Source organism: Lissotriton vulgaris, chromosome 3_1, assembly GCF_964263255.1.
Source record: "Lissotriton vulgaris chromosome 3_1, aLisVul1.2, whole genome shotgun sequence".
Taxonomy (NCBI): Eukaryota; Metazoa; Chordata; class Amphibia; order Caudata; family Salamandridae; genus Lissotriton; species Lissotriton vulgaris.
This window is the reverse complement of record NC_141689.1, coordinates 2,128,317,698-2,128,344,863: the sequence shown is the minus strand read 5'-3', so window position 1 is coordinate 2,128,344,863 and position 27,166 is coordinate 2,128,317,698. Positions and strand designations below refer to the sequence as shown.

At 43.8% G+C, this 27,166-nt stretch overlaps 1 protein-coding gene across 1 annotated transcript in view; it reads left to right on the top strand.

Annotated features, from left to right (window-relative positions):
• GRXCR1 (glutaredoxin and cysteine rich domain containing 1) overlaps window positions 1-25,337 on the top strand; it is a 418,974-nt gene extending 393,637 nt beyond the window's left edge. The window contains exon 4 of the mRNA XM_086963884.1: window positions 25,158-25,337. Coding sequence (XP_086820010.1) covers window positions 25,158-25,337 — 180 coding nt within the window. The remainder of the gene's footprint in view (window positions 1-25,157) is intronic.
• Window positions 25,338-27,166: the final 1,829 nt, after the last annotated feature.

The following is a 27,166-nucleotide window of genomic DNA, read 5'->3' as shown; positions in this document are numbered from 1 at the left end:
TTTACAATTAGATAACCCAGTGCCCGCCCTGTAGAGAATCCCGTAAATAACTATGGGAATCGAAACACGTCGGCACTACACAACGCAGGGATTATTTTTATTTAATTAAATTTGCCCTAGTAGAAATGTTTCAAAACTCTTAACTACTAGGCATAACAGTTTCTTCCCTGTGTTTAGCAGAACTGATAATGTTGTAGACAACTAGATCATTATCGTCAAGTTGCTGCTATTGATTCATGAACTTCGACTGTCTTTATCGCACACAACCACTGTTGTTTATTATTGCCACTATGTATTGTTATATCGTTGCATCACAATGTTGATTTAAGTTCCATAATTTTTTTCATGTGTTGTTACTTGTATCGCCAATACATATATTAATTCATACATATCCACTTGTTTCTGACTTAAGAAATGATGCGGTTTTTCTTCTCTATATAAAAGTGAATGACTTACAAATAAATTGCGGCAAGTCCAGTTTAATTTAGTTAATGGTCTTTAGTCTGTTCAATCACTTTAACAGCAGATAAATGTGACGGCTAGGAAATTTTTTTTGTTTTACTTTCTCAAAGTGGCATTTTCAGAACTGTGACTTAAAATCCAACTTTACCATTAAGGGGAGTGTAAAACTACAATTCTTTAGATTCCAAACTGAACATTCCCGTCTACTCCCAATTGAAAGTTAAATGTAATAAGGGACCCCATTGTGATTCTATAAGAGAGGTAGAACTCATAGTAGGAGTTTTGTATGAACAGGACATGTAAAACTTAAAAGTACATGTCCAACTTTTTAAATACACTGCACCCTGTAAGCTGTTTAGGACCTATCCTCGGGGTGACTTATGTGTATTAAAATGGAAACTGTAGGCCTGGCAAAAGGTTTATTTTGCCAGGTTTAAATGACAGTTTAAATCTGCACATATAGGCTGCAATGCCAGGCCTGGGGCATGTTTAAAAGGTTTCTTAAGCGGGTGGCACAAGAGGTGCTGAGGGCCCACTAGTAGCATTTAGTTGACATGCCCTGGGTGCACGTATTACAACTTTACTAGTGATTAACAAGTCAAATTAAATGTGTCAGTTGGTTGTCAGACAGTTTCACCATGCTTAAAGAAGAGAGCACAAGTACTTTAGCACTGGTTAGAAGTGGTAAGGTGACAGAGTCCTAAAGTCAGCAAAAGCAAAGTCAGTAAAAACAGGAGGATGTAGGGCAAAAAGTTGGGGGGAAACAGCACTAAAGATATCAGTTATAACAATGGGCAACAAAGTTGCTATTTACTTAAATGTTTAACTAAATTAAACTTGGGCATCAAGTCAGGTGAAATATAACAACTCTTTGCATACCATGAAGCCCCAACTTTAGTTGCCCCATTCAGAAGTTAGCATTGCTAAGTTGTCAGTGTGTATTCCTGCACTCGCCCATGGGGCTACTAACCTTTGAACAGCAAAAGCGTCAATTTGTGTTTTTATACTGTTAGGACATAGAAAAACTCACTTTTTTATTATACAGTAGCTTGCAGACGGATGACTATGTATATTGAAAAGGAAGGTTGGAACTTTGTCAATAGTGTAAAAGTAGAGTTAGCAATTTGAAAATTGCTCTGCCAGACAGCGATGGCAGTCTCTGTCACACTCGTAGTGGCACAATAAGTGCTGAATGCCATGAGAAACACTTTGACTTAGAGGCCTGAGGTACCCTTGCTACGATGTACTAGGGATTTATAAGTGAGGTAACAGATAGCAATCGGGTATAAGCCAATTAAACATGCACTTTTGAGGGACAAAGCACATGTACTGAAGCCTTCTCAACAGAGTCCAGGACACCACCGAGTCATTACACCAGTACCCAATAGTCAATAAGTGTGAACCCGCAAAAAGCATTTTCTTCAAAAGCGCATTTTGGGGTCACAGCCAATTTGGCTATCCTGCCAGGAGAAGGTCACATCTCTACCTGCAGCAGATACTTTGTTCCTCTTCCTGAGAGTTATCTATACTACAAGGGGGTAGACTGTCTTGAGTGATTCAACTTGTGTGCAACCGTAAATGGCTACTGGAAACTTTGAACAACAAGTGGCAACCTTTTAAGGTTTTTTTGTTGTTAAACAAAATAGAGAGTGAAGGTTTTACAAGGGGTACTCCTAGTCCCCCTGGGATAAGTATACAGAAACAGATAAAGGTACAATTCCATGGATAAACAGTATCTACGAGATGAGGAGGTACCTGTAGAAAAAAGGAAAAGCTTCCTTTTCTAAAAAGACTACTCACTCACCAATGTAGTTGATGACATGCTTCATCATAGGGGTCCCACCCGAGTAGCCGAATGCCACTCGGGTGTGCTTCAACACCTGATTAGAGTGGAGCAGGATTAGTGGTGTAAGTAAGTGAAGAAGTGCGGTTGAAAATCGTCTTTATTTAACTCCCTAAAAGTTTAATATGGAGCATTAAGACAATGCCTAACTTGAAGAACTGTGACAGTATTGTCATCACACAAGTGGGCAAAGGGGGAGGAGTGGTAGTTCAGGACACAGCCGCCTACCAAACAGAATGTTTTCGACAATTGGTGGACAGAAATAACTATGTCCCCCTTACATCCGACCCCACCATGGATTTGAAAGGAGAAATTAAATTCCAGGTAGACTTTGGGAACATTTCAAAACAAGAAGCACATTTCCTAACCAAAAGTGAAGGAAAAATCCCTTATTTCTACACTTTGCCCAAAATGCATAAAAACAAAACTCCCCCTCTCAGGAGACCAATCGTATCAGGTATAGGGTCCCTGCTTGAACCCTTGTCACGTTTCTGTGACTTCTTTTTGAAAAACCTGACCCAGAACACCGACACCGACTTAAAAGATAACAAGAGCTTATTGAACCTCATAAAGAACATCAATGTGGACAAGGCTACTATTCCTAGTGAGCTTTGACATCAAGAGGCTCTATACTAGTATTCCACAGTTTGATACCTTGGAACTACTCAGAGTAGCTCTGCACAATACAGACTGGGCCTACAGGACACCAAAACACTTCACCATGGAATGTGCTACATTGGCTTTCAAAAGAAATTACTTTGAGTACGAGGGGGCCCTATACCTACAAACTGGTGGTACTTCCATGGGTCGTACCTTCACCTCGAGTGTAGCATGGCTTTATGTCTTTGATTGCGAGAAGAAATACATCCTAGGTGATATCAACCCTTTTTCCTCGAACATTGTGTTTTGGAAATGCTACATCAATGATGTTCTTGCCATTTGGCAAGGACCTAGAAGCACTCTCATGGATTCTGTCTGGTGGATCAATCCCTTTGACGGTAACCTGAGATGCAACAAACATTGTAAGATCCTACAAACAGGCAACCTACATTGGGATAAGCCTCTATTCTCCTTCAAAAAGGCAAGGAGTTTGAAGGACACACTTGTAAATACACGTCCAAGGAAAATGGAGCAAGACAACACACGTTCTGTTTTAAACACGTGGGGCTTACCCAAAATTGGGGGTCATTTTCCCTGCAGTAATTGCAGTGTGTGTCATTTGACAACCATGACTCAAACACTGTCTTTAGAACCAAGTAGAACCTTGACACAAAGGGCACACACCAATTCCAAAAGCACTAAAGTAGTCTACCTAATAACGTGCCCTTGTGGCCTACAATACTTCTGTATGACGGGAAGAAAGATCAAGCAACGTGTATGCGAACACTGCAGCACTATCAGGTGTAAAAAAGTCAACACACGACTTACTGAACACTTGCTGCAGGTGAATCACACCCCCAACGACATGAGATGAACAATAATTGAGAAAGTGCAAACTCGTGAAAAAACCCAGCAGCGTCTTTTTGAAAAAGAGAAACGCTGGGTTTACAGACTATCAACACACAAGAAGGGATTAAATGACAACATCCCATGGAACTCAGTCTTACAGAAGTAAATCCATTACCCCTTCACTGAAGTGAGAGTATAACCAGACCCTGTATTACATCAATAGGTTATATCGTCTCCCTGAATACCGACTTATAGAGTCATTTTGAGTGGGCCCACTATGGGTATTTGAAATACATGAGAAAAGTGTTGCCACATGAATAATCTAGTTTTGCAAAATTTCTACACAAGATGAATTACCTCTAACCCAAATGTACATAAGTAATATTACCAACCTGGACATTTTTGTTACTCAATACGGACATTCCCAGCTATTCGAGTTTTATGCTACCCTTAACTTCACCAAGATGTTCACTGAATACATTCACGTGAACTCACCCAATGTATCTGTTCAATCTCTTGAATACAAACCATTCATGGGAAAAAAACATTCTTGCTCAGGGATTGACCTCCTCGGAACACATTAAGAGGCCCGATATGGCCCTTTGACGTCTTCCTGCTTATCACGTGACCAGACAATCCTTTAGTTTAGTTTAGTTTACTTTAATATGCTTGATTAATTAAAACCGTTGCATACAAAAGATACAAATTTCTTGTGTTAAAATTATTCTATAATAAATGATTTTTACATCGTATTAAAGTAACACAAATTATTAAAACATTCTGTACATTAGCCTTGCTTACTAATATTATTTTGAGTATGGCTATTCTTGTTACGTTCCAGTCAGTTCATTTGAAAATTAGTCGTTTTGCGGCTCTTTCCCATATTTTATTCTTTTTGCGGTTATATTGAGGAATTTCATTAGCCGGCAATTTAGCTGAACCAGATCTGGGTTGAAGCACAACATTAGCGCTTGTCTACAGGTTCTGGCTCCATACTGTTTGAGTGCTGGCTTTAACAGGGTGACCCTTATATCTTTTAACCCGATGCAGATGCATATAACATGAATTGCGTCCTCAACACCACTGCTGCATAAACAACACTGCTGGGCTCCTTCCTTTCTCTCCCAAGGCGGCAGAAATTGTTTAAAGGGGCCGACCCCCAGTCAGAGTCTTAGGAATTTTTCCTTGATGTTGATTTTTAATCCCATTTTTAGGTACAACAGGGGTTTTAATTTGTTGTATGTATGTAGAACCAACCAGCCAACCAACCAGCCATGTGATCGTTTGGCTAATGTTTTCTTGTCCTCAATTGCAGATAGTAAACAAGTTGCCTGATGATCCTGATAATCAATACTAACATCCCCAATCATTTTAGTTCAGTGCAAATCTTAACTTTACCAATATGTACACTGAATACTTGTAGATTTCTCTTGAACATACACCATTTATGAGTAAAACCTAGCGTGCTCAGGGTTGGTACCGCTCCCTGACGTCGTCCCGCTAATCACGTGGCCGCGTGACGCATCATGGACCAGGAAGCGCAAGGTCCTGCTCCCGGGTTAAAAGACCACGAGAACGCCAACACAGTGATTCTCAGGACTCCGTGTAGAACGTGCATCCAGGTGTGATTGCGGGTGGCATGGTTTGGCATAGTAAGTACGGTTTTGAGGTGGGTAAGCTAAACTTAGTTTGAGACCTAAAAACGAAGGTATGTACCGAAATACTGTTATTTTGACTATGCATTTTACATCCCCAGAGTGTGACTAGAGCCAGCATCCTTCCCTATGGTGTCCATGAGGCATGACTAAAGCTAGTTTCTAGTAAGCCTGTTTTCTCTCATACATGTTTTTTTCCCTCATACATGTCTCAGCATTATTTTCATTTGTAACGTTGAGAAAGCATGCTTATTTACAAACCTCATGCCCAGTTCTTTTTAACGTAGCTACTAAGTATAACCACACTCATTTTCAATGAGCATTAAGACACTGTAAGCGGGGCAGCAGGAAGAGGCAAGAGACGATTCTTAGTTACCACTGGTATAGGTTTTATTTTTGATAGGAGCTGATCGGTACTTTTAAGTCTAACACCAGTCTTTCGTGGAGAGCGACTCCTTTCTGCTCTACTCTTTGAGAGAACTCCTTCTCTCCTCCTTGTCTTTAGGGTCCGCCTCCGTCCCCCACCATCAGGCTCCGTCGTGTCCTCCTCAGGGTCGTTATTATGAAATGAAAACACGAAAAGCACGTTAGTATCACGGCCTTTCTATGTTGTGCCCAATCACCAAGGGGGGGGCCGTGCATTAGGAGGTGACAAGTGCGCCCAACAAACGATCATGACGAACACAGGGTCTGTGATTAGTGACTTGACGTGTAGGTGTTTTCACAGCACACCCGCCTTTTAAACTATGACAGAAATGAAGGGCTCTAACGTCGCGCCCTTCTGCCCACCCAGCCCGCTATACGGGAACGTACCTCGCGAAGCCACGCCCCTCCGGGGGAGTGGTTGGGCGGATCGCGATGTCGGTGGCCTCCAGGCTCTGCTTCTTCCTCCCGTCTCCCGCTGTCAGCTCCAGCTGGTCTCCCGCCGATGGCTTCCAGGACCTCGTCAACTTCCTCTCCGTCTGCTTCCTCCGTCCTCACCAGCGGCTCCTCCTCTCGATGCACGATGACACAAGGGATCGCCTCCGGCTCTGCTTCAGAATCCCGCCTGCCTTCTGTGGATGCCGCCTGGCGCAGAGATCCATCTCGTAGAGGCGAGAACCCTTGGGACGTTTCCTCTTCCTCCGCACTCGCGTCCTGTAGGTTCTGTCGCTGCAGTCTCCACTCCAGCGAATCGTCCTCCCACCACTCGCCGTCTTCCTCTTCGTTGCTCCAAGCCGCACCTCTCCTCCTGCTGACCGCTCCTCCGGTGTATAGACACACCTGGTCGGGCGCTCCCTCTTCTTTTAAGGCGGAGTCCGGCCACTCCTCTTCCGTAGCAGACATCCACTTAAAGGGGCCGCCGTCCAGGTCCTCCTCATCGCAGCTATAACGTTCTTCCACTCTGTGCCACTCTGGTAGCTCCAGGCTGGGCTGTGGAAAGAGAAGGGGGGGGTCACAATTTACTTGAGCACCAGGGGGCCCCCCGGGCACCCCCTTACACACCTCCCCCCCGAACGCTTCCGTTCGGGAAGTGGATAACGGGAAAGAAAGTCAGCCCCTGTATTGTCAGTTCCACGTTTATGGAGCACTTTAAAGGCGTAGGGCTGTAGGGCCAAGAACCAGCGCATAACTCTGGCGTTATTCGATTTGTTCCGGGCCATCCACTGTAGTGGAGCATGGTCAGTATACAGGGTAAACGGTCTGCCCTCCAGGTAATAAGATAGTTTGTCCACCGCCCACCGTATGGCCAGACATTCCTTCTCTACAGTGGAATACTTCAACTCCCTGGGGAACAATTTACGGCTAATATACAGTATTGGGTGATCTGCCCCCTCCCCCGATTTTTGGGATAACACCGCCCCGATCCCATACTCTGAGGCATCCGTGTGCGAACAGAACGGCCTCGTAAAGTCTGGGGACGATAAGACGGGAGTCGAGGTGATGCACCTTTTTAAAGAGGCGAAGGCCTCCTTCATCTCAACCGTCGGGTTGTGTAGTTCTTTCTCCGGGGTTCTACATTTCAATACATCTGTCAGGGGGGCTGAGATTTGGGAGAACAAGGGTATAAACCTACGGTAATATCCTATCAACCCCAAAAACGCTCTCATGTCCTTTTTTGTCCTAGGAAAAGGGGTATCTGAAATAGCACGAACTTTCTCTATCTGGGGCTCGATCATCCCGTGACCTAAAACGTATCCCAGATACTTCACTTTTTGGTAAGCGATTCTTGTTTTCTTGGCATTTATTTTCAAGCCTGCGTCACTCAGAGTATCTAACACTCTCTGAAGGTGGATTAAGTGGGTTTCCCAGTCGGGGCTGAAGACTACAATGTCGTCCAGATATGCTGACGTGAAGGATGATAATTTAATCAAGACAGTGTTCATCAACCTCTGGAATGTGGCTGGGGCGCCGTGTAATCCAAATGGCAGAACCGTGAACTCATAACGACCGTCATCCGTCGAAAAGGCGGTTTTATGTCGGTCGTCCTCATTGAGGGGTACCTGCCAGTATCCTTTGGTTAGATCGATGGTGCTGATGTATTTGGCCTCTCCTAGCTTCTCGATCAACTCATCAATGCGTGGGATTGGGTAGGCGTCAAACGTGGAAATTTCGTTGAGAGCGCGAAAGTCCATGCAAAATCGTCTTGTTCCATCTGGTTTAGGGATCAATACGATTGGACTTGACCAATTGCCCTTGGAAGGGCGAATAACACCAAGTTTCAGCATGTCTTGAATCTCTTGTTTGATCCCTTGTCTTCGGGCCTCTGGGACTCTGTAAGTCTTATCTTCACGATTTTTCCTGGTTCGGTCGGTATATAATGGGTGGCCAACGTAGTTCTTCCGGGTATGTCGGAGAACACCCCAGCGTTTTTCTGTAAGGTGTTCATCAGCGCCGTTTTTTCCGTTTCCATCAGTTCATCATTCACGACTAGTTGGTCTATAGTACTGGGGGCCCTGAGGGGTAGTTCTTCCGTCAGGTGTACTCCTGTAGGAGGGGTCCCCAACCATTTCTTTAACAGGTTGATATGAAATACCTGAGTCTTCCTTTGGTTGAGTTGTAGTTTGTAACTCGTTTTTCCAATAGTACTCAGGACTTGATATGGGCCTCCCCATTCTGCTTTGAATTTATGAGTGGAGGAGGGAAGGAGTACCAGTGCCCAATCACCCACCATCAGTCTTCTCCATTTTTTTTCCTTTATCGTAAAACGTCTTTTGACGTTGTTGACTTCTTTCCAGGTTAGCATAGGCTAGTTCTCTCAGTTTTCCTATCTTTGATCGGAGGTTCCTGGCATACTCCAAGGTCTTCAGCGTCTCTTCCGGGGGTTTCCTTTTCCCAGGCTTCTTTGGTCATTTCCAAAAGAGATCGGGGCTGCCGTCCATACAATAATTCGAACGAAGAGAACCCCAAACTGCTTTGTCTCTGCCCTCTTATGACGTACAAAGCCAGAGGCAGTACTTGATCCCACTCCTCTGCGTTGATCTCCAACATTTTACGTAGGGTGGATTTCAGGGTACGGTTATACCGTTCCACGAGTCCGTCGGTTTGAGGGTGGTATACCGCCGTTCTGATTTGTTGGATGTGTAGGAGCTGACAAACCTCCTTTATTAGACGAGACACAAAGGGCGTCCCCTGGTCTGTGACGATCCCTTTTGGGAAACCCACCCGGGAAAACATTTCTAGCATTTTGTCTGCTATCTGTTTGGTAGTGGTGGCGGTCAAAGGGTAAGCTTCAGGGAAGCGGGTGGCGTAATCTACCACTACTAACACATATTGGTAACCCTTCTTAGTTTTTGGTAAGGGTCCTATCAGATCCATCCCGATCCGTTCGAAAGGAGTCCCTATAATGGGTAGTGGTTGAAGGGGTACCGCAGGGGGTCTGGTCATATTCTTCTTTTGGCACACCTCACACTCCTGACAGTACTTTACGGTGTCTTTATAGATTCCAGGCCAATAGAAGTGTCGGAGCAGGTTTTGAGTCGTTTTTTCGGCTCCGATATGTCCGGCAACCAAATGAGCGTGGGAGTAGAACAACACCTGCTCTCGGAAAGACACGGGTACTAGTAGTTGTTCGGGGTCATCCCTCTGCCCTTGGCGGTAAAGCAAGTCGTTTTTCACAAGAAATCTGGGATATTGTAGGGGATTTTGGTCCTTATCACGCTCAGCAGCTTCCCAGGCGTTGGCGAGGGTATCGTCGTTGCATTGAGAGAAATAGAAACTGCGGTCCAACACCCAGGGTTCTGCAGTCACTAGTGCGGGGACGTGTCCCTCAACTTTGTTACTGTGGGCAGGGGGGTCTACCCTGTGTAGACTTTGACTGAACATACCTAAAAATCCTGGGTTGTCGGTACCTATTATTAGGTCCTCAGGGAGAGTGGCTAGTACCCCTACCCGTATTTTGTGGGGTCGCCCGCCCTGGGGTTCAATGGGCAATAGTGCCACCGGATAAGCCCTAACGTCTCCATGTACACAGCGTATATTCACATGTTCCTGTCTCACTATCTGGTATGGTTTTACGAGCCTTGCGTGTACCACTGACTGGCGACAGCCGGAGTCTAATAGGGCCTGGAGGGAGGTGCCGTTTACCCCAACACTTACTCTGAAAGCTTGACCCATTTCACTGGAGAACATCACCGCCCTGGGGAGATATCCCACTTCCATTGGCTCTTCCTGTTGCTTCCTTCGGGGACAAAGGCGGGCTATATGTCCCCACGTGCCACAGTCAAAGCATTGGGGTCCAGCAGGCAGGGGCCCCTCTGTTCTCCATGTCCTCGGCCTTGTGGTCTCGGGAGGTTTTACCGGTTTCCTTTCGGTCTTCCCGAGGGCTTTGTGTCTCTCAATATCCCAGGCCTGGGATACTCTGGGTTGAACCCTTGAAAAAGTAGTAGCCATATCCACGGCTTTTTCAGTTGTGAGATGGTGGTGTTGTCGCAACCACCTCTGAGTGGCGTAGGGCAAGGCCTCCAGGAATTGTTCTAGATATACCTTATCCATGATCTCTTCCTTCGTACTTACATTAGGGGTCAGCCACTTGTCTGCTGCCATTTTTAGTCTCACAAACAAGGTCTTAGGTGATTCCCCGGGTACTCCTCTCTCCTTTATGAACCGGATACGGTAGGCCTCTTGGTCCTGACTGGTGGCCCTCCAGTCTGGGGCAGGCCCCCTCCCCTAAACAGGTGGTGAAAAACCTGGGGGTTCGTTTAGATCACGACCTCACCCTTGCCCACCATGCTAGCACCACGGCGGGATCCTGCTTCCACATTATAAGCCTCCTTCGGAAGGTGTTCCCCCTTCTTCCAGACTACACAAGAAAGACCTTGGTCCAGGCCCTCGTTCTGAGCCGCCTGGACTACTGTAATGGCCTTTTCTTGGGAGCTAACGAAGGAGTGCTCAATAAACTGCAGGTGGTTCAGAACACCGCTGCCCGCCTGGTGACCAATGCCCCCCCTAGAACTCCATCTCTGCCCCTTTTCAAGGCCCTCCACTGGCTTCCCATCCGGAAGCGGGTGGAATTCAAGATTTGTTGTGTGGTACACAAGAGTCTTTACAACCTCGGTCCACATTATTTGGCCGAGAAATTTGTATACCACCGCCCCGGCCGCAATCTCAGGTCCAGCAACCAACTGTTACTCCAGGTTCCTAGACACTACAAGACCAGACAGGGAGGTCGTGCCCTTTCCATTATGGGCCCGCGCCTATGGAACAATCTCCCTCTTTCCCTTAGAGAGTGCCCGAGCCATCTGGCCTTTAGGAAGCTCCTAAAAACAACTCTATTCTAGTTTGGAGTGCTGTTTGTCCTGTTCTCCACAGCTCCGCGCGGAGATACACCTTCGGGTGTGATGCCGGCGCGTTACAAGCCCATAAATAAAATAAATAAGTGGTCCAGTATAATCCGCTTCACCTCGGCATACGCTGTATCTCCCGTTGGGTTAGCCACCTGATAGGCAGCCTGGGCCTCGCCTACCAAAGGGGCGCTAGGAAGAATGGCCATTTGGCCACCGGCAATCCACAAGCTCTGGCGGCCCGCTCAAAGTTAAGCAGGAAGGCGTCCGAATCCTCACCCGGCTGGTACTTTTGAAGCGAGACACCGCTGATATGTGGGTTTGTTAGAGAAGCAGTAACCGGTCCGGTCATAACCGGGTTTTCCATTGCCCTGGCGGTCACTGCGTTCTTCATGGCTTCCCTGTCTGCAGCTGCCGTTATTATCTGTTGCTGTATGGCCCACTCAAGTCGCTCTTGCCCCTTAATAAGGGATTGCACAACCTCATCCATCTTGGGGTTACAGATGGTCACTCTGCCCGCATTCTCCACCACTGTAAGCGGGGCAGCAGGAAGAGGCAAGAGACGAGTCTTAGTTACCACTGGTATAGGTTTTATTTTTGATAGGAGCTGATCGGTACTTTTAAGTCTAACACCAGTCTTTCGTGGAGAGCGACTCCTTTCTGCTCTACTCTTTGAGAGAACTCCTTCTCTCCTCCTTGTCTTTAGGGTCCGCCTCCGTTCCCCACCGTCAGGCTCCATCGTGTCCTCCTCAGGGTCGTTATTATGAAATGAAAACAAGAAAAGCACGTTAGTATCACGGCCTTTCTATGTTGTGCCCAATCACCAAGGGGGGGGCCGTGCATTAGGAGGTGACAAGTGCGCCCAACAAACGATCGTGACGAACACAGGGTCTGTGATTAGTGACTTGACGTGTAGGTGTTTTCACAGCACACCCGCCTTTTAAACTATGACAGAAATGAAGGGCTCTAACGTCGCGCCCTTCTGCCCACCCAGCCCGCTATACGGGAACGTACCTCGCGAAGCCACGCCCCTCCGGGGGAGTGGCTGGGCGGATCGCGATGTCGGTGGCCTCCAGGCTCTGCTTCTTCCTCCCGTCTCCCGCTGTCAGCTCCAGCTGGTCTCCCGCCGATGGCTTCCAGGACCTCGTCAACTTCCTCTCCATCTGCTTCCTCCGTCCTCACCAGCGGCTCCTCCTCTCGATGCACGATGACACAAGGGATCGCCTCCGGCTCTGCTTCAGAATCCCGCCTGCCTTCTGTGGATGCCGCCTGGCGCAGAGATCCCTCTCGTAGAGGCGAGAACCCTTGGGACGTTTCCTCTTCCTCCGCACTCGCGTCCTGTAGGTTCTGTCGCTGCAGTCTCCACTCCAGCGAATCGTCCTCCCACCACTCGCCGTCTTCCTCTTCGTTGCTCCAAGCCGCACCTCTCCTCCTGCTGACCGCTCCTCCGGTGTATAGACACACCTGGTCGGGCGCTCCCTCTTCTTTTAAGGCGGAGTCCGGCCACTCCTCTTCCGTAGCAGACATCCACTTAAAGGGGCCGCCGTCCAGGTCCTCCTCATCGCAGCTATAACGTTCTTCCACTCTGTGCCACGCTGGTAGCTCCAGGCTGGGCTGTGGAAAGAGAAGGGGGGGGTCACAAGTTACTTGAGCACCAGGGGGCCCCCCCGGGCACCCCCTTACAGACACCTACACACGCTAATGAGCACATTGTAGGTTGACGATCTGAACAATAAAATTAAAGGGGTGGGTTTCCCACCTTTTTATTAAAGGTGCACGACCGCCATAGTCATGTGAATTCACATCGAAAGGGTATCATGTATGGTATGTATGGAGCATGGTATGTACCACACTATATTGCTCACTATGGAGCCATGAATGAGAGGTCATCTGAGACTAATACACACTATTAATTGTGATTATGTGTGTCTGTTCCTTTACTTTCAGATTGTTCCTTTCATAGAAGACTGGAAGGTTACCACACTGTAAGTACAAGCTGTGGTTCGCTACTTGACCCAGAGTAGGGTGCACCTTAGCGTGTGCATACCGCTCGGACCAGTGTATTAGGTCCTGATGAAAACCTGGTAACATCACGCACAGGTTGAAACATGTAGACTGACACATTCACTTTTTTAGATATAGACACCATAGGTCAATCTATCCTAATTTGGTGTCTCACATTTGTTTTTAAGCATTGTCCTATTGCTCCATATTAAATTTTTAGGGAGTTAAATAAAGACGATTTTTAACCTCACTTTTTCACTCACTTACACCACTGTTGTGAATAATGCTGCTCCACTGTAATCAGGTGTTGAAGCACACCTGAGTGGCATTCGGCTCCTCAGTGGGATCCCAATTATGAAGCATGTCACTAACTAGGTTGGTGAGTGAGGGGTCTTTTTAGAAAAGGAAGCTTTCCCTTTTTTTATTAGGTACCTTCTCATCTTGTAGATACTGTTTATCCACTGGATTTGCCCTTTATTTGTTTCTGTAACCTTTTAAAGTTGCCATTAGTGCAAATGTTACATTAAATTCGACTTGAGAAATAAGTAGTGTTTAATGCAATGATTTGTTTGATACCTATAAGCACCATATTTAGTAAGCTGCTTTAGAAGTTAGCACTGCAGATTTGTCAACGTGTACCTCCATTCTTAACACTGGAGCTACTAGCTTTTCAACAGTAAAAATTGCAATACTGGAATTTTTACTGTCACGACATGTAAAGGTAATAAAACCCATGCCTAGCTTTTTAATGTAATCCACCCAACCTTTTTGGCTCAGTAGACCAGCCATAGGGGTGACGTATTACATTACAAAAGAAAGGTTTCGGCTTTGCTGTTTGTTTAAATAGCAAAGTTGGATTAGCAGTTGTAAAACTGCTGTGCCAGCTGGCAATGATGGGCTGAGTCATTCTTTGGTCTGTCGCACACATGGTGCTGCAGTTCATGACGGACACTTGACTTATAGGCCCTAGGTACCTCTGTTACCAGGGGCTCATATGTAAGTTAACTTATGCCGATTGAGGTAAACCAATTTAACATATAATTGTTTGGGTTAGGGAACATACATATAGGCCTAGTCAGAAAGGCCCAGTACACTACAGAGTCATTACACCAGTACCTAACAGTCAAAAAGTGGGGGTAAACCTGTAAAAAAAACTTCTCTGGCAGGTGGTTATTTCAAGGGGAGACAGCTTCCACAGGGTGAGTCTGGATGCAAGTCATAGTGGCAATAAACATATTTTGTATTCATTTAAACAATGAAGCCAGTCTCCTTGTTAACAGTGCACTAAGGTGGTCAACCATTTATGACCCCCAAAGCAACAGCAAATGTATACATCATATTATTGCCCCAAATGAATACAATAGGACATTGCCTTTTGCATTCATATCCTCATTCCCATTCTATAGCCACTTCATCAACTTCATGGCACCGTTAGCTATAGTCTACAGTTAAGTGCATACCTTAGGTTTTCCTAACCATATTGGTGTATTGCACAACTTAGCCAAAACAATAGAAACTCATGCTACCTAAGAAGGCACCAAAAGATTGCAAATGTGATTAATATTTCAGCAAAATAAAATGTGCTGTTACAGCTGGTAAATATTAGCTGTGGTGGTGGATAACGCTGAAGACACAATGCATAGGAAGGTATGGCTGTCAATTATCCATAATGCTAGGAGTAAAGAAAATTATTTCATGTAGCACTTAAATTACTAAAACCTGGGTATTACATCCATGTTTGCTATTCTGTACTATTTCTTTAAATTGCTTTAGAATGTTGATAGTTCTTTCTGGCTGGAATGTAGACTTCGTGGAAGTCGGGATGAGCAGTTGCATGTGGCAACATCTCGGGGTCTTTCCTATGAATAAACGAGGGAGAAAGCGACCCTATTGACCCTGAGATGTATATAGAACTCAAGAAAGAAGATTTTCGTTGTTTTTAAAAGAATTTCTGCAAGGAAGATTCTGAAATACATACAAGAATAACGTGGTTAACTATTTCTGGAGAAAGTATCGTGAATTCACCGTGAGTAAACTGCTCTATAATTTGTCTTCACTGAGTTTTGTTTTCTTATTGCTTCAGCAGTGAAATACGTGCTGAACGTCATTTTATCCTCACGCAAACCTCTGTGAGAGAATTATAAATCTAATTGCTGTATTTACAGTGCGGCGGAATTGCCTAGTTGATCTCTCTGAGCATTTCTGAAGTTACAGTTGCAGCACATCTCTACCTGCATTTTTCAGCCTTCAAGTGCTCGAGCCTTCATTCCGTGCTTGCATCTTTCTAGCAGTGTTCCTGGCGCTCGAGGGTGCAGCAGCGTTTCTTCTTCCGAACTGCCATTGTGTTCAGAGAAGTGCCGCGTCATCGCTTGCAAAGCATTCTGGATAGTGTGCAATGCATTCTGGGGCGCGTTTCCAGGCAACCGAAGATTACAACAAAAACATCACATTTTAAACTGGATTTCTCTTATTTGATTCTTCTAACTTCGTGTCAACATCATTTCAACATCATTTAAACTGGTATTTGGTTTAACTAACATCATTTAAAACTGGTATTTGCTTTAACTAACATTACAACTTTGACTTTCTTCTGGATTTCAACAAAAAGACAACGGTGGCTACCTTTCTTTTGTTAGTTTATTACTTTTTTTTCTATACTACATAACATTTATATGTTATTAACTTTTGAATATGACTTATTTCCATTATTTCTTATTTTTAAAGGTTATTAAGGGAACTAATACCATTTTAGCTCCTCCAAAATTTTTACAAGATCCTGGAGTTCCTCCTATGGTGTGGGAGGATTGGCAGGAATCTTTTGAGACTTATTTAGAAACCATTGGTGGGGAAGTTTTTCTACCTTCACGCAAATTGGCTTTACTAAAACATAGTCTTGGTGTTGAAGGTAGGAAAGTATTAAAAACTTTACCTATACGTACTTCTAGTACAAGTGGTACCACCTTAAAAGTCAGTGAGGGTGGAGATGAGGATGCTAGTGAGGAGGAAGTTGTGTTCGATAGTTCAAAAATTGAGCAGTTTTCGTCGGATGAGTATTTTGACGCATTAAAAGCATTAGAGGAAAATTTTGGAAGAAAAACAAGCAATGTTGTGGAGAGGCATAAGTTCTTTTCAAGAGCACAATTAGTGGGTGAAACAGTAGAACAATGTGTTGCTGTATTAAGAAGATTAGCTGCCACATGTAAATTTAAGGAATTACATGAGGAAATCATAAGGGATCAATTTATCAACAGAAATAATAATGCTAAAATTCAAGAAAAATTATTAGATCTAAAAGATCCGTCTCTTCAAAAGACTATTAGTATAGCTAGAAGAGTTGAGAATAATTCTCGCCATGTCAAGGAATTAAGTAGTGAACATAGTAATGATCGCAAGTTTACTGATGGCAAAGATTTAAACGATGTGTGTGCTGTTGTTAATAACAAACCAAAATATTTTGATAACAAATTTAGTACAAAACGTAATAGTGTCAAGGATAAGCCTCGTACATTTTTTGGTAATAATAAGAATACTACATCACAAAACAAAACATTTCCCAACAAAACACCAAGTTTTAACAAATGTTTTTGTTTTAGGTGTGGGAATAGTAGACATGTTGCTGAAAATTCTTGGTGTCCTGCATCAAATGTTACGTGTTTCAAGTGCAACAAAACTGGGCATTTTGCCAAAATGTGCAGATCTGACAATCCTGGTGCATGGAAAAATTCTGTTAATTTGGTTGATCAGTCTACTTATTTAAGTAGTGATAGTGAAGTTGAAGTTATGGCAATCTGGAATAATGAGGTAAATGAAATATCTGAAGAAACTCAACCTCCTAAATGTGAGATTTTTGTCAACAATCACAGTTTGTTCTTGTGGGCAGATTCTTGTTCACCGTATACTATAATTGACAAGAACATGTGGGAGTTATGCAGCAAATGTGATCTCACATCTCCTGAAAAAACTCCTCTGGGTTATCTGGGCATCAGATTACCAGTTATTGGTTGTTTTCTTAGTGATATGGTTTTTAAAGGTAGAAATACACAGGGAACTGTTAATGTTGTAGAAAAAGGGAAGAGCTTTGTTAGGGTGGGAGGAGCAAAAGAATTTGGGGAAAATTTTGGATCCAAATCATCCTGATCAAGTTCTGTTAACTTCCAATTGGCATAAGAAAAATCTGGACCAGATGTTATTAACTCAAAGTGATGCTGGGTTTGAGTGGCATAAAAAATTTCCGGACTTATTTAGTCCAAAATTAGGATGTCTTAAAAAGTTTGAACATCGCATAATCCTTAAGCCTGATTGTATACCTGTAGTTCATAAAGTACGCAATGTTCCTTTGGTGTTAAGATCACAACTAAAGAGAGGACTGGATAGATTATGTCAACAAAACATCATTGAGCCCATAGAGGAGTCTGATTGGCTTAGTCCAGTGGTTTTAAAGCAAAAACCCATTGGCAAATTAAGCATGTGTGTTGATTTAAGGGATTTAAACAAGAACATTTGGGTGGATCGTTATCCTTTACCTAAAATCAATGAAATGGTTGCATCAGTTAAGAATGCTGAGTATTTTTCATCGATTGATCTATCAAATTCGTACCATCAGATAAAATTACACCTGGAATATTGTCACTTAACATCTTGTATTACTCCTGAAGGAGCTTTTCAGTTTTTAAGAATGCCTTTCGGATTATCCTCTGCATTAGCTGTTTTTCAGAGAGTTATGTGCAGGGTTCTTGAAGGTATATCCAATTTGTTGGTGTTTCAAGACAATGTGCTTGTGTGGGGGAAAAGTAGAGTTGACCATGACAAAGTTTTAAGTGATGTTTTGTCCAAACTTCAGTGTACTGGTTTGACTGTTGCTGCTGAGAAATGTAAGTTTGCCACGAATTAAATTGAATATCTTGGACATACTTTGTCAGCAGAAGGTGTTAGACCTAAGAAAAACTTATTAGATGCAATTAAGAATGCTCCATCACCATCTGATAAGGACCAACTGCGTTCTTTTTTAGGTCTGGCGGAGTATTACTCCAAATTTGTGTCCAATTTTGCTTCGAAAGTTTTATGCTTAAGGTTATTAATGAAAAAAGGAGCTAAGTTTCTGTGGAATTCTGAGTGCCAATCAGTTTTTGAAGATGTTAATCTTAAATGCTGTAGTACTTAAACCTTTTGATCCCAATAAGAAGTCAGTCATTATAGTTGACGCAAGTGCATATGGTCTGGGGGCTGTTCTAATGCAAGGGAAGGATAAGTTTGAATGGGCAGTAGCGTTTGCATCGCGTACTTTAAAAGGTGCAGAATCCTCATACTCGGTCATTGAAAAGAGGCACTAGCGTGTTTTTTGAGGGTGAATTATTTTAGGAATTATGTTTGGGGAACAAATTTTGAGTTAAGAACTGATCATAAACCCCTTGTGGACATATTTACTACTAAAGGTGCAGGCAGGGCCACTCACAGAATTGCAAAATGGATTTACAAACTGCAGGAATATGATTTCGAACTGAAGTATGTACCTGGAATTAAAAATGTTAACGCTGATTGTTTATCGTGTCTTCCAATCAATGAGGGTGACATTGTAATGGATCAGGATGAGGATTGGTCAGTAGCTACGGTGGATGAAGCTTGCAATGCTGCTATTGATTTGGTTGAATGGAAATAAGCTGTACTGGATGATGTGGTGTTGAAACAAGTGATAGCTCGGTTATCTTCAGTGTGCAATCGTTTTTCATGGAGTGATTGTGAATTATCTGAATATAAGACAGTATGGTCTGAACTTTTGAATGATCCTGTAGTTGGCGTGGTTAGGAGAGCAGACAAACTTGTTGTACCATCTGGATTACGTAATAGATTGTTAGATCTTATTCATGAGGGGCATGCAGGAATGTCTGGTATGAAGAGAAGGTATAGGTGTGATTTCTGGTGGCCTGGAATGGATAAAGATGTTGAAAGGTGTGTCAGGAACTGTGCAGCATGTACTTGTAGTGATAAGTCTCATGTTTCACAGGAATCTAATATTAGTCCTGTTCCATTTCCGGACAAACCGTGGCAAAGATTAGCTATGGATATTTGTGGCCCATTTAGTGTTGGTAATATTGCTGGGAAATTTGCCATTGTTGGTGGTTGAAGGTGCAGATTGTAAAAGTGCTGTTAAGGATATGATTTGGAGTATCGAATACTCCCCATTCTGCAACCTTAGTGTCTCTATTCAATCTTCTCAAGGGACGTTCTGCATGTAAGAAAGTCATTCCTGCATGGATGCTTAAAACTTCTTCTAGTCATATTTCCAAGGAGTGTCTTGGAGATAGAATGAATGTGTATCAGGAAAAGTATGTTGACAGACACAACAACAAAATTAAGAAACGTGTGCAAAGTTTTTGTGTCGGTGATTGGGTGAGATTTTCACGATTTGGTTTGTCTAAAGATGGTTCTTCCAAATGGTCACAGCCCAAAAACATTTTGTAAGTAAGAGGGAATTGTGTGTTCTTAAATGATGGGCGCAAATGGAATCTTAACAGTGTTGTTTTGTGCAATGATTTGAAATGTAACATTTGGTTGAAGAGGAATAGTGATGTTTCTGTGCAATCTAATTCTGGCATTGTTCCTTCTAAATCAACTGATGTTTCTGTGCAATCAAATCCTGGCATTGTTCCTTCTAAATCAACAGTAGTGTTTCCAGGGAAGGCACAATCTGGAGAGGTTCAAGCTAAGTCTGTCTTCGTTCATCCAAAGTCATCTCTGTCTGTTGAGAAATGTGTTCCAAATCAGAGAAGACGATCTGGACGGATTGTGGAGAAACCTATTAAGCTTAATGATTATATTTTATATTCTTGAATGTACATAGCATGTATTTTATCATCAATTTTTCTTTTAATTGATATTTTTGTTTTTTTTATTTTTATTTTTAGATAGGGAGATGTGTTACATCCATGTTTGCTATTCTGTACTATTTCTTTAAATTGCTTTAGAATGTTGATAGTTCTTTCGGGCTGGAATGTAGACTTCGTGGAAGTCGGGATGAGCAGTTGCATGTGGCAACATCTCCGGGTCTTTCCTACGAATAAACTTACCATAAATCTACCTGTTCCAGCGACTCTTCTTTACAAAACTGGGGACTCCCACTAAACCATTTTTGGAATCAAGGGCCCCCCACTGAGTCATTACTGGAAACTGCAACCACGGACAAAGCAATTTTGATGATCTGAACCGCAAATCAGTATACAAAAATACAGAAACAAGCAATCATCAAACAAAAATAAAGAAATATTTTTTTAATTCACAAACTAATCAATCATAAAATCAACATTTTCATTTTTTCCTAGGAAGTTTAAAGCATTTCGACATTCAATTGACACCACTCATCGTCCATACTCTATTCTGTTTGATGCACTTGCACTTCTCCCAAACCAACTTTGGGCCTCATTTATGAAAACTGTTGCATCGCTGAGTGAAAACAGTGATGCAACAGTTTCACTGAGCTCTCCTTGCGACATGATGGGTGCGTCATATTTACTATATGACACATCATGTCGCAAGGAATGACAGATACATCAATAATACTGATGAATCTGTCCGTGCAAAAGTGACGCATTGCTGGGGTGTGTCTCAAAACAGACGGAACTTCAGCAATGTGTCCTTACACATAGGGCAAGCCCCATGTGAAAGGGCCTGCGTCAGTCTTACGCCTGCTGTGAGGCAGGCATATAATATTGACACAGTAGCATCCTAGAAATGGCGTTGTGAAATCTGACAGAGTTCTGCGCCACTTCTACGAGGCATTTTGCGGGACAATGCCCAACCTGCGCTACATTATACCTGACAACAGTATAATGTAGCGCAGGCCTTTGCAAAGTGACGCATCTGCTTAGATGCGTCACTTTGTAAGTAGGGCGCCAGGTGGCACAATTTTTACACCGCCAGTGTGTCACAAAAAGTGATGCAACGGCGGCGTAAAAGTGTCGTAGCGGCTCATTATTAAGCCCCTTCATTTTTATCCTCCAATTTCAAATTCATGTACATTTACAGAATGTTTTAACATTGTCGATTTTACAGTTTGCTTCTTTAGTTATGCACACTTTATTAAGTTGTTAATTTTATTTAATTTTCTAAGCGGTCGTGGACCCCCTGAAAAAGTGTTGCGGACTCCAAGTGGTCCTCGGACCACATGGTAAGAGCTGCAGCTCTGGATGCCAGAGGCTCTCAGTCACTCAAGCAATTATAAATGCTGTACACGAATCCTGCATGTGTTCTGGAGCCTCCCCTGTATGAGATATGTTTGAGCCTGACATGGGTGGGCTGCAATACTTTTTTGAACTTGCGAGTCAATGCCCTCCAACTCCATAGATTGACTCTCAAGTCACTGACCCATAGCAGCTACAGGGCAGCCTTTTTTGGACAAAACATGTGGTGAAGCATGACCCTGTGACTGAAATTTGAGGGTGAGTGTTTTCTGAAACCGTGAACAAGACAGCATGGGGAAAAGAGGAGCTTTCATTCGTTCAGTTATGTCTAGCTACTGTGATGAAACACAAGGCTGTTTCTATCAATATGTTATTGAAGCACCAGTCTACAGCAACGGAGTCTACAGTAGCCTGGTGTGAGGACGTGCACTGATGCTGTACTCAGGAGCAAGAAAGAAAGGTTTGCTGCTGTAGCCACAAACAGATCTGTAATTCAGTCCCAGTGTTTAGTCAATAGCATTAAGAATACTCTGACTTGTTTCGCATTTCCCATGTTAATACATTCTTATTGACGAATGCTCAAAACGTCAGGTACTAAAAGTCATGCTTTTGTCATGCAGTGATATGTTTTAGAGAATTTCTGAATGAAGGCAGAGCTGCAGGACCCCAGATGGAGGGGTGCTGCATGACTATGGATGGAGATCTGAGGCAGGAGCCTAAATGGGAGTCATGGGATATTGTAAAGGAAGGAGATTGTGTAGGTGACCGAAAGGTAAAACAGAAGCATTGATGAGTAAGGGCACTGGAGACTCAAGGAAAGTGGGAGGAGGACCATAATTGATAGGGGTGATTGACCATTGCTGGATCCTGAAAGGAGGGAGAGACACTTCAGCAGCTTGGAGACAGTGCTTCAGGCGTGTGGAGTTAGGGAGAGAGTCCAGCAGAAGCATGGGGTGGTGGAGGCCAGAACTGTAAGAGCCACAAAGAAACTTCATGAATAGGGTGAGTGTTGCAGCCACCAAGAGTGAGGCAGTCAGTGCTAAGAGGGTAATACTGCAGCTGCATAAAAGGATGAGGGATAAAGGGAACATGGAGGGTGAACGTCCAAAGCAGGGTAGAGTTACATCAGCATGAAGGGAGAGTGTGATAAAATCCCTCTTTTTGCATGATCATCCCCATTTTATGCTGAATGGCAGTGGTGATTATTCCAACTCAGGACACTAGAGCACTGTTGTCCAGTCCCCAGTGTATGTGCACTGACCCCTAAAACATGCGAAATTGGCAAATCCCCAGTTGGACTATTTAACTATCCAATAATGCCATAGTATATGATACAGGAAATGCACCAATTGCACAGGATACAAATATCACCTGTGGCCTGCAGCACATGTTGTATTGTGCTATCCACTACACTGACAAATAAAACCTAGCTTCATGACTACCTGTGGAGCCTGACTACTGCATCTTTTGAACATGCAGGTGAACCTGTCAAAATAATCCTTTTTCTGGCAAGCAAGGACTATACTTTTAAATATTAAATGTCACCCATACAAAGGCCTTGTAGTCCATAATGCAGGCAGCCTAGTGAGCCGCGGTCAGTAGTGGGTGTACCTGCAGGGCGGTGACGTGGGGAGGGGCAGGGGCAGGGGCAGGGTGGGGGGCAGTAATGTATGGATAACAGAGCTTTACAGGTAAGTAAACATATAAATAAATAAAATTAATTTCGTTGCGCGCACTGCATCGCATTTGGGAATGCAGTGCATGCGACAAAATTTGTTTTATGTATTTATATGTTTACTTCCCTGTAAAGCACCGTAATCCATGCATTACTATCCCCCACCCTGCCCCTCCCCATGTCACCGCCCTGCAGGTACACCCACTACCGGCCGCAGCTGTGCCTAGTGTTTAAAAGTGGTACATTCAAGAATGTAGTGACGGTGTGTAACTACAGTGACTAGCCCCCTATTTTTATGGAAATGGATTGTATTCTATGCCTTTGAGAAAAATAAACATCATAATAAAATGTGATTTAATCTAACTTGATTTTGGATAAGTTACAGGCAAGATTCAACCACTATTTGTAATATTTATGGCAAAATCGCATAAAGCTCCTTGTCAGCCACGAATATTGACTTCTGATTAGCCCGAATTTCGTTGCGTGCACTGCATCACCAAATGCGATGCAGTGTGTGCAACGAAATTCGTTTTATCTATATATATGTTTACTTACCTGTTAAACTCCATACATTACTACCCCCCACCCGGCCCCTCCCCCTCCCCATGTCACCGCCCTGCAGGAACTCCTACTGCCGACCGTGGCTGACTGCACCTTAAGTTAAACCTGTCTGCTCTGTGTCATAGTTAGTTAAGCCCTTTTTTATTGAACTTGTGTGTTGGATCATGTTCACATCCTACCTAACTAATAACACTTTTTCTTACAGAGATTGTGCTAGCGGATGTTTTTTTTTTTGTTCTGGTGCTGATAGAAGTTGCATTGGACCAGTTACTGCTTAGATAGTTCCAAAGCAAAACAGCACAACTCTCAATGTAGTGCATCCCACCCAGGTTCTTTATTTGTCAATCTGACACTATCGTTTTTTTATTCCATTGTAAATCCAGGACTACAAGTACCTGGATGCAAAGAAAATACCTGGGGCCTCATTTATGAGGCCATGCATCACTTTTACGCCACCGGTGCGTCACTTTGTGTGACGCAGCAGCAGCGTAAAAAATGTGCCTTGTTGCACCATATTTACAAAGTGACGCATCTAGGTAGATGCATCACTTTGTAAACCCCTGTGCTACATTATACCTATGCCAGGTATAATGTATGCAGGGGGGGGGGGCGTTCTGACGCAAGAAAGGGTCATAGAAGTGACGCAGTGAAATCTATAAGATTTCACTGCGCCACTTCTAGGACACAAATGCGTCAATTTCTTACGCCTGCCTCACAGCAGGCGTAAGACTGACACAGGTCCTTTCACATGGGACTTGCTCCAAGTGAAAGGACACATTGCTGGAGTTGCGTCACTTTTGTGACACAGTCTAGCAATGCGTCACTTTTGCGCCAGATACGTCAGAAATACTGACGTATCTGTAACTCTTTGCGCCATGATGCGTCATACTGTAAATATGACGCATCATTGAGGTCGCAAGGAGGGTGCAGTGAAAAGTGACGCATCGCTATTTCCACGCAGCGATGCGTCACTTTTCATAAATGAGGCCCCTGAAGTGGTGAGATACGCAAGCTTGAAAAAGTGAAATTTGACAGCTCTGGAGCAGTCTATTAGGCCCTTACCATCCTCTCAGGCGCCATTGTCCTGCTGGTTACATTTCTGATTCAGTTTGTTGCAATGCTTGTGTTAAATTAAATGTATCACTGGGCATTAACCAGCATTTCTAGCATTGTATAAATGATCGATAACTTTGTTGCCATGGAACGTGTTTTCTGACAATACCACAGAAAAAGTATGAATCTGCAGCACTGAAATACTTAATACTTTAAGATAAAAAATACACCATCAATTGCTTCAATTGCTTCAGGCTATGTGTCTTTTACAGTTGTCCACTTTCTCGAAACTGAAAATCAATCTGTCATTTTTCTGTTTCACCACTGGATGGCACTGTTATATTTAGTTACTTGACAGATACTAAGCTAAAAGCAATAGCAAAGCAAAGTTAATTCATGCTTGTTGCGGCTTTTTAGAGCTACTGAATTTTTATACCCGTGACCTACAAAATGTAACTATGTTATCCCGCCTTTAGAAGCAATGTAATAACTGTTCTTTCGTTCTTTCGGTTTCTATAGAGAGTGCAGCACCCACATGCCTGTCCCTCGTGCGGGGGGTTCGGTTTCCTTCCGTGTTCAGTGTGCCATGGGAGCAAGATGTCAGTGTTCCGGAACTGCTTCACAGACTCGTTCAAAGCCCTGAAGTGTACAGCTTGCAACGAGAACGGGTTACAGCGCTGCAAGAGCTGTGCAAGTTAAACACTGCGACTGTCATGTAAACCTCATTTTATGATACTGTAACGGTTTGTTATACACACTTTTATAAACACTTCGTCTTTATCATGTGAACCAGACAATAAAATTGATTTATATAATATTTGTTGTGACGTTGCTAATTCAGCTAACTTGGCAAGTTATTTTCATCCACAGGAGTGCTTTTTATCTAATGTAAGGAACAGAATAGGAATTGCCTCCTTCCAGGCTCCTGGTTGATTACTGAGATACAGTGGGCGCCTCACACTCCTCAGCCCAAGTGCAATATTCGTGCACCTCTTAAACGAATTACATCTCCACCTCTCTCCTCAGTTAAGCAGATACAAAATCCAAAGCTTCTTGAAATCAACAATCACTTCTTTGTAAAACAATTACAACTGTCATTTTGCAATAAAATGCACATAAAACCTTAATAGTCCATCACCAAAAATGGGACACAATCAGAGGCGCAACTAGAGCCAAATATCATGGAGGAAAGGGGGGCTGATTCTTCCTGCAACATGCAGACTGGAGATGCAGGGACTCTAAGGAGGGGTGAAATACAACAAAGCCTCGTGAACAAGTAAATGGTCTTTTAAAGACCTGCGAAGTACTCGGGTGCGGCTGCAAGAAGACGGGAGCGAGCCCACAGCAGCTCAAACTCTGTGTGTGTGTGCCCAGGAAGCGATCTCAGCCGGGCTGACACACACAATGGGGGTGGGGAGTGTGGGCGGGGGGAGGGGCGGTGAAGCAGTTTGAGCCCAATTGGGGTTGCGCGCCTGGACACAATATTTGTAAATAGTCAGACAGTAAACTTCCTCCCCAGGCAAAGAGTGAGAGTGAAAGAGTGAGTGCCACTGATTACACAGTCCAAGATGATTTGAAATTGCCAATTCGTGTGAACAGGACCTAGAGGGTATATCATAGTAGAGGATTCGCTGGCGGGGATGTGTGAGGCCATCCTGAATATTTTTACAACGTACCCTCTAGGTCCTGTTCACAGGAATTGGGAATCTGAAATCATGCTTGACTGGGTAATTACCCTCAAATTAGTATGTTGGGCTCTCACGTATGAGAACCTAGAGAAGGGGCATGCTTCATTTTTGTGTATTTTATTTTTAAAGAACAGGGTCCTTAAAATGAACTTACTGGTTACGACACAAAACCCTGTCAAACTCGAAGGATTACCAGCACTGGCATAACAAAACTTGATGTTGATGGGCCCCCTCCAGATTCAATCAGGAGCTCTCCAGCCAGAGTATTGTGCTGAGGGGACCCGCTGGAGCCTGGGGCCCCCCGCACCATGGGGCTGCGGGAGGCCTGTGTTACACCACTGATTAATAGTAGACCCAGTAACTAAAGAAGATGTTTGTTTCACCAGTCTGATTTGGGATGACCCAGAAATCAGTAGTTATTGTAGAAGGTCCTTGTGCCAATTCCCCTTCCACAGTTCTCCTGTCCAGCTTGACCGCAGTCCACTACCCTCTGTTGCCTGTTTCGGTCTCCTCAAGACCCGGCACAGCGGGACGTGACGCTGCAGAGACCTTGCACCCAGCACCCAGGTACCACAGGGGTGACAGTGCCGTGCTATACAAAAGCGAATTGATTGATTGATTGTGCTCTAACTGTGGAAATAGAGGCCGTTTAACCATTTGGTCCTGGGGCGATCATGCTGTGGAACCCTCGGACTGAGAACCGAGTACCCCTTTTAGTATTCAACTCTCAGGGTAGCAAGGTAAAGTCAGTAGCATTGCCAGTCTGTCAAGGGTCATAGTGCAAGGAAGTAAATGGGCCCCTGGCTGTTGTCTGAATTATAAAATACAGGACTAAGTGGA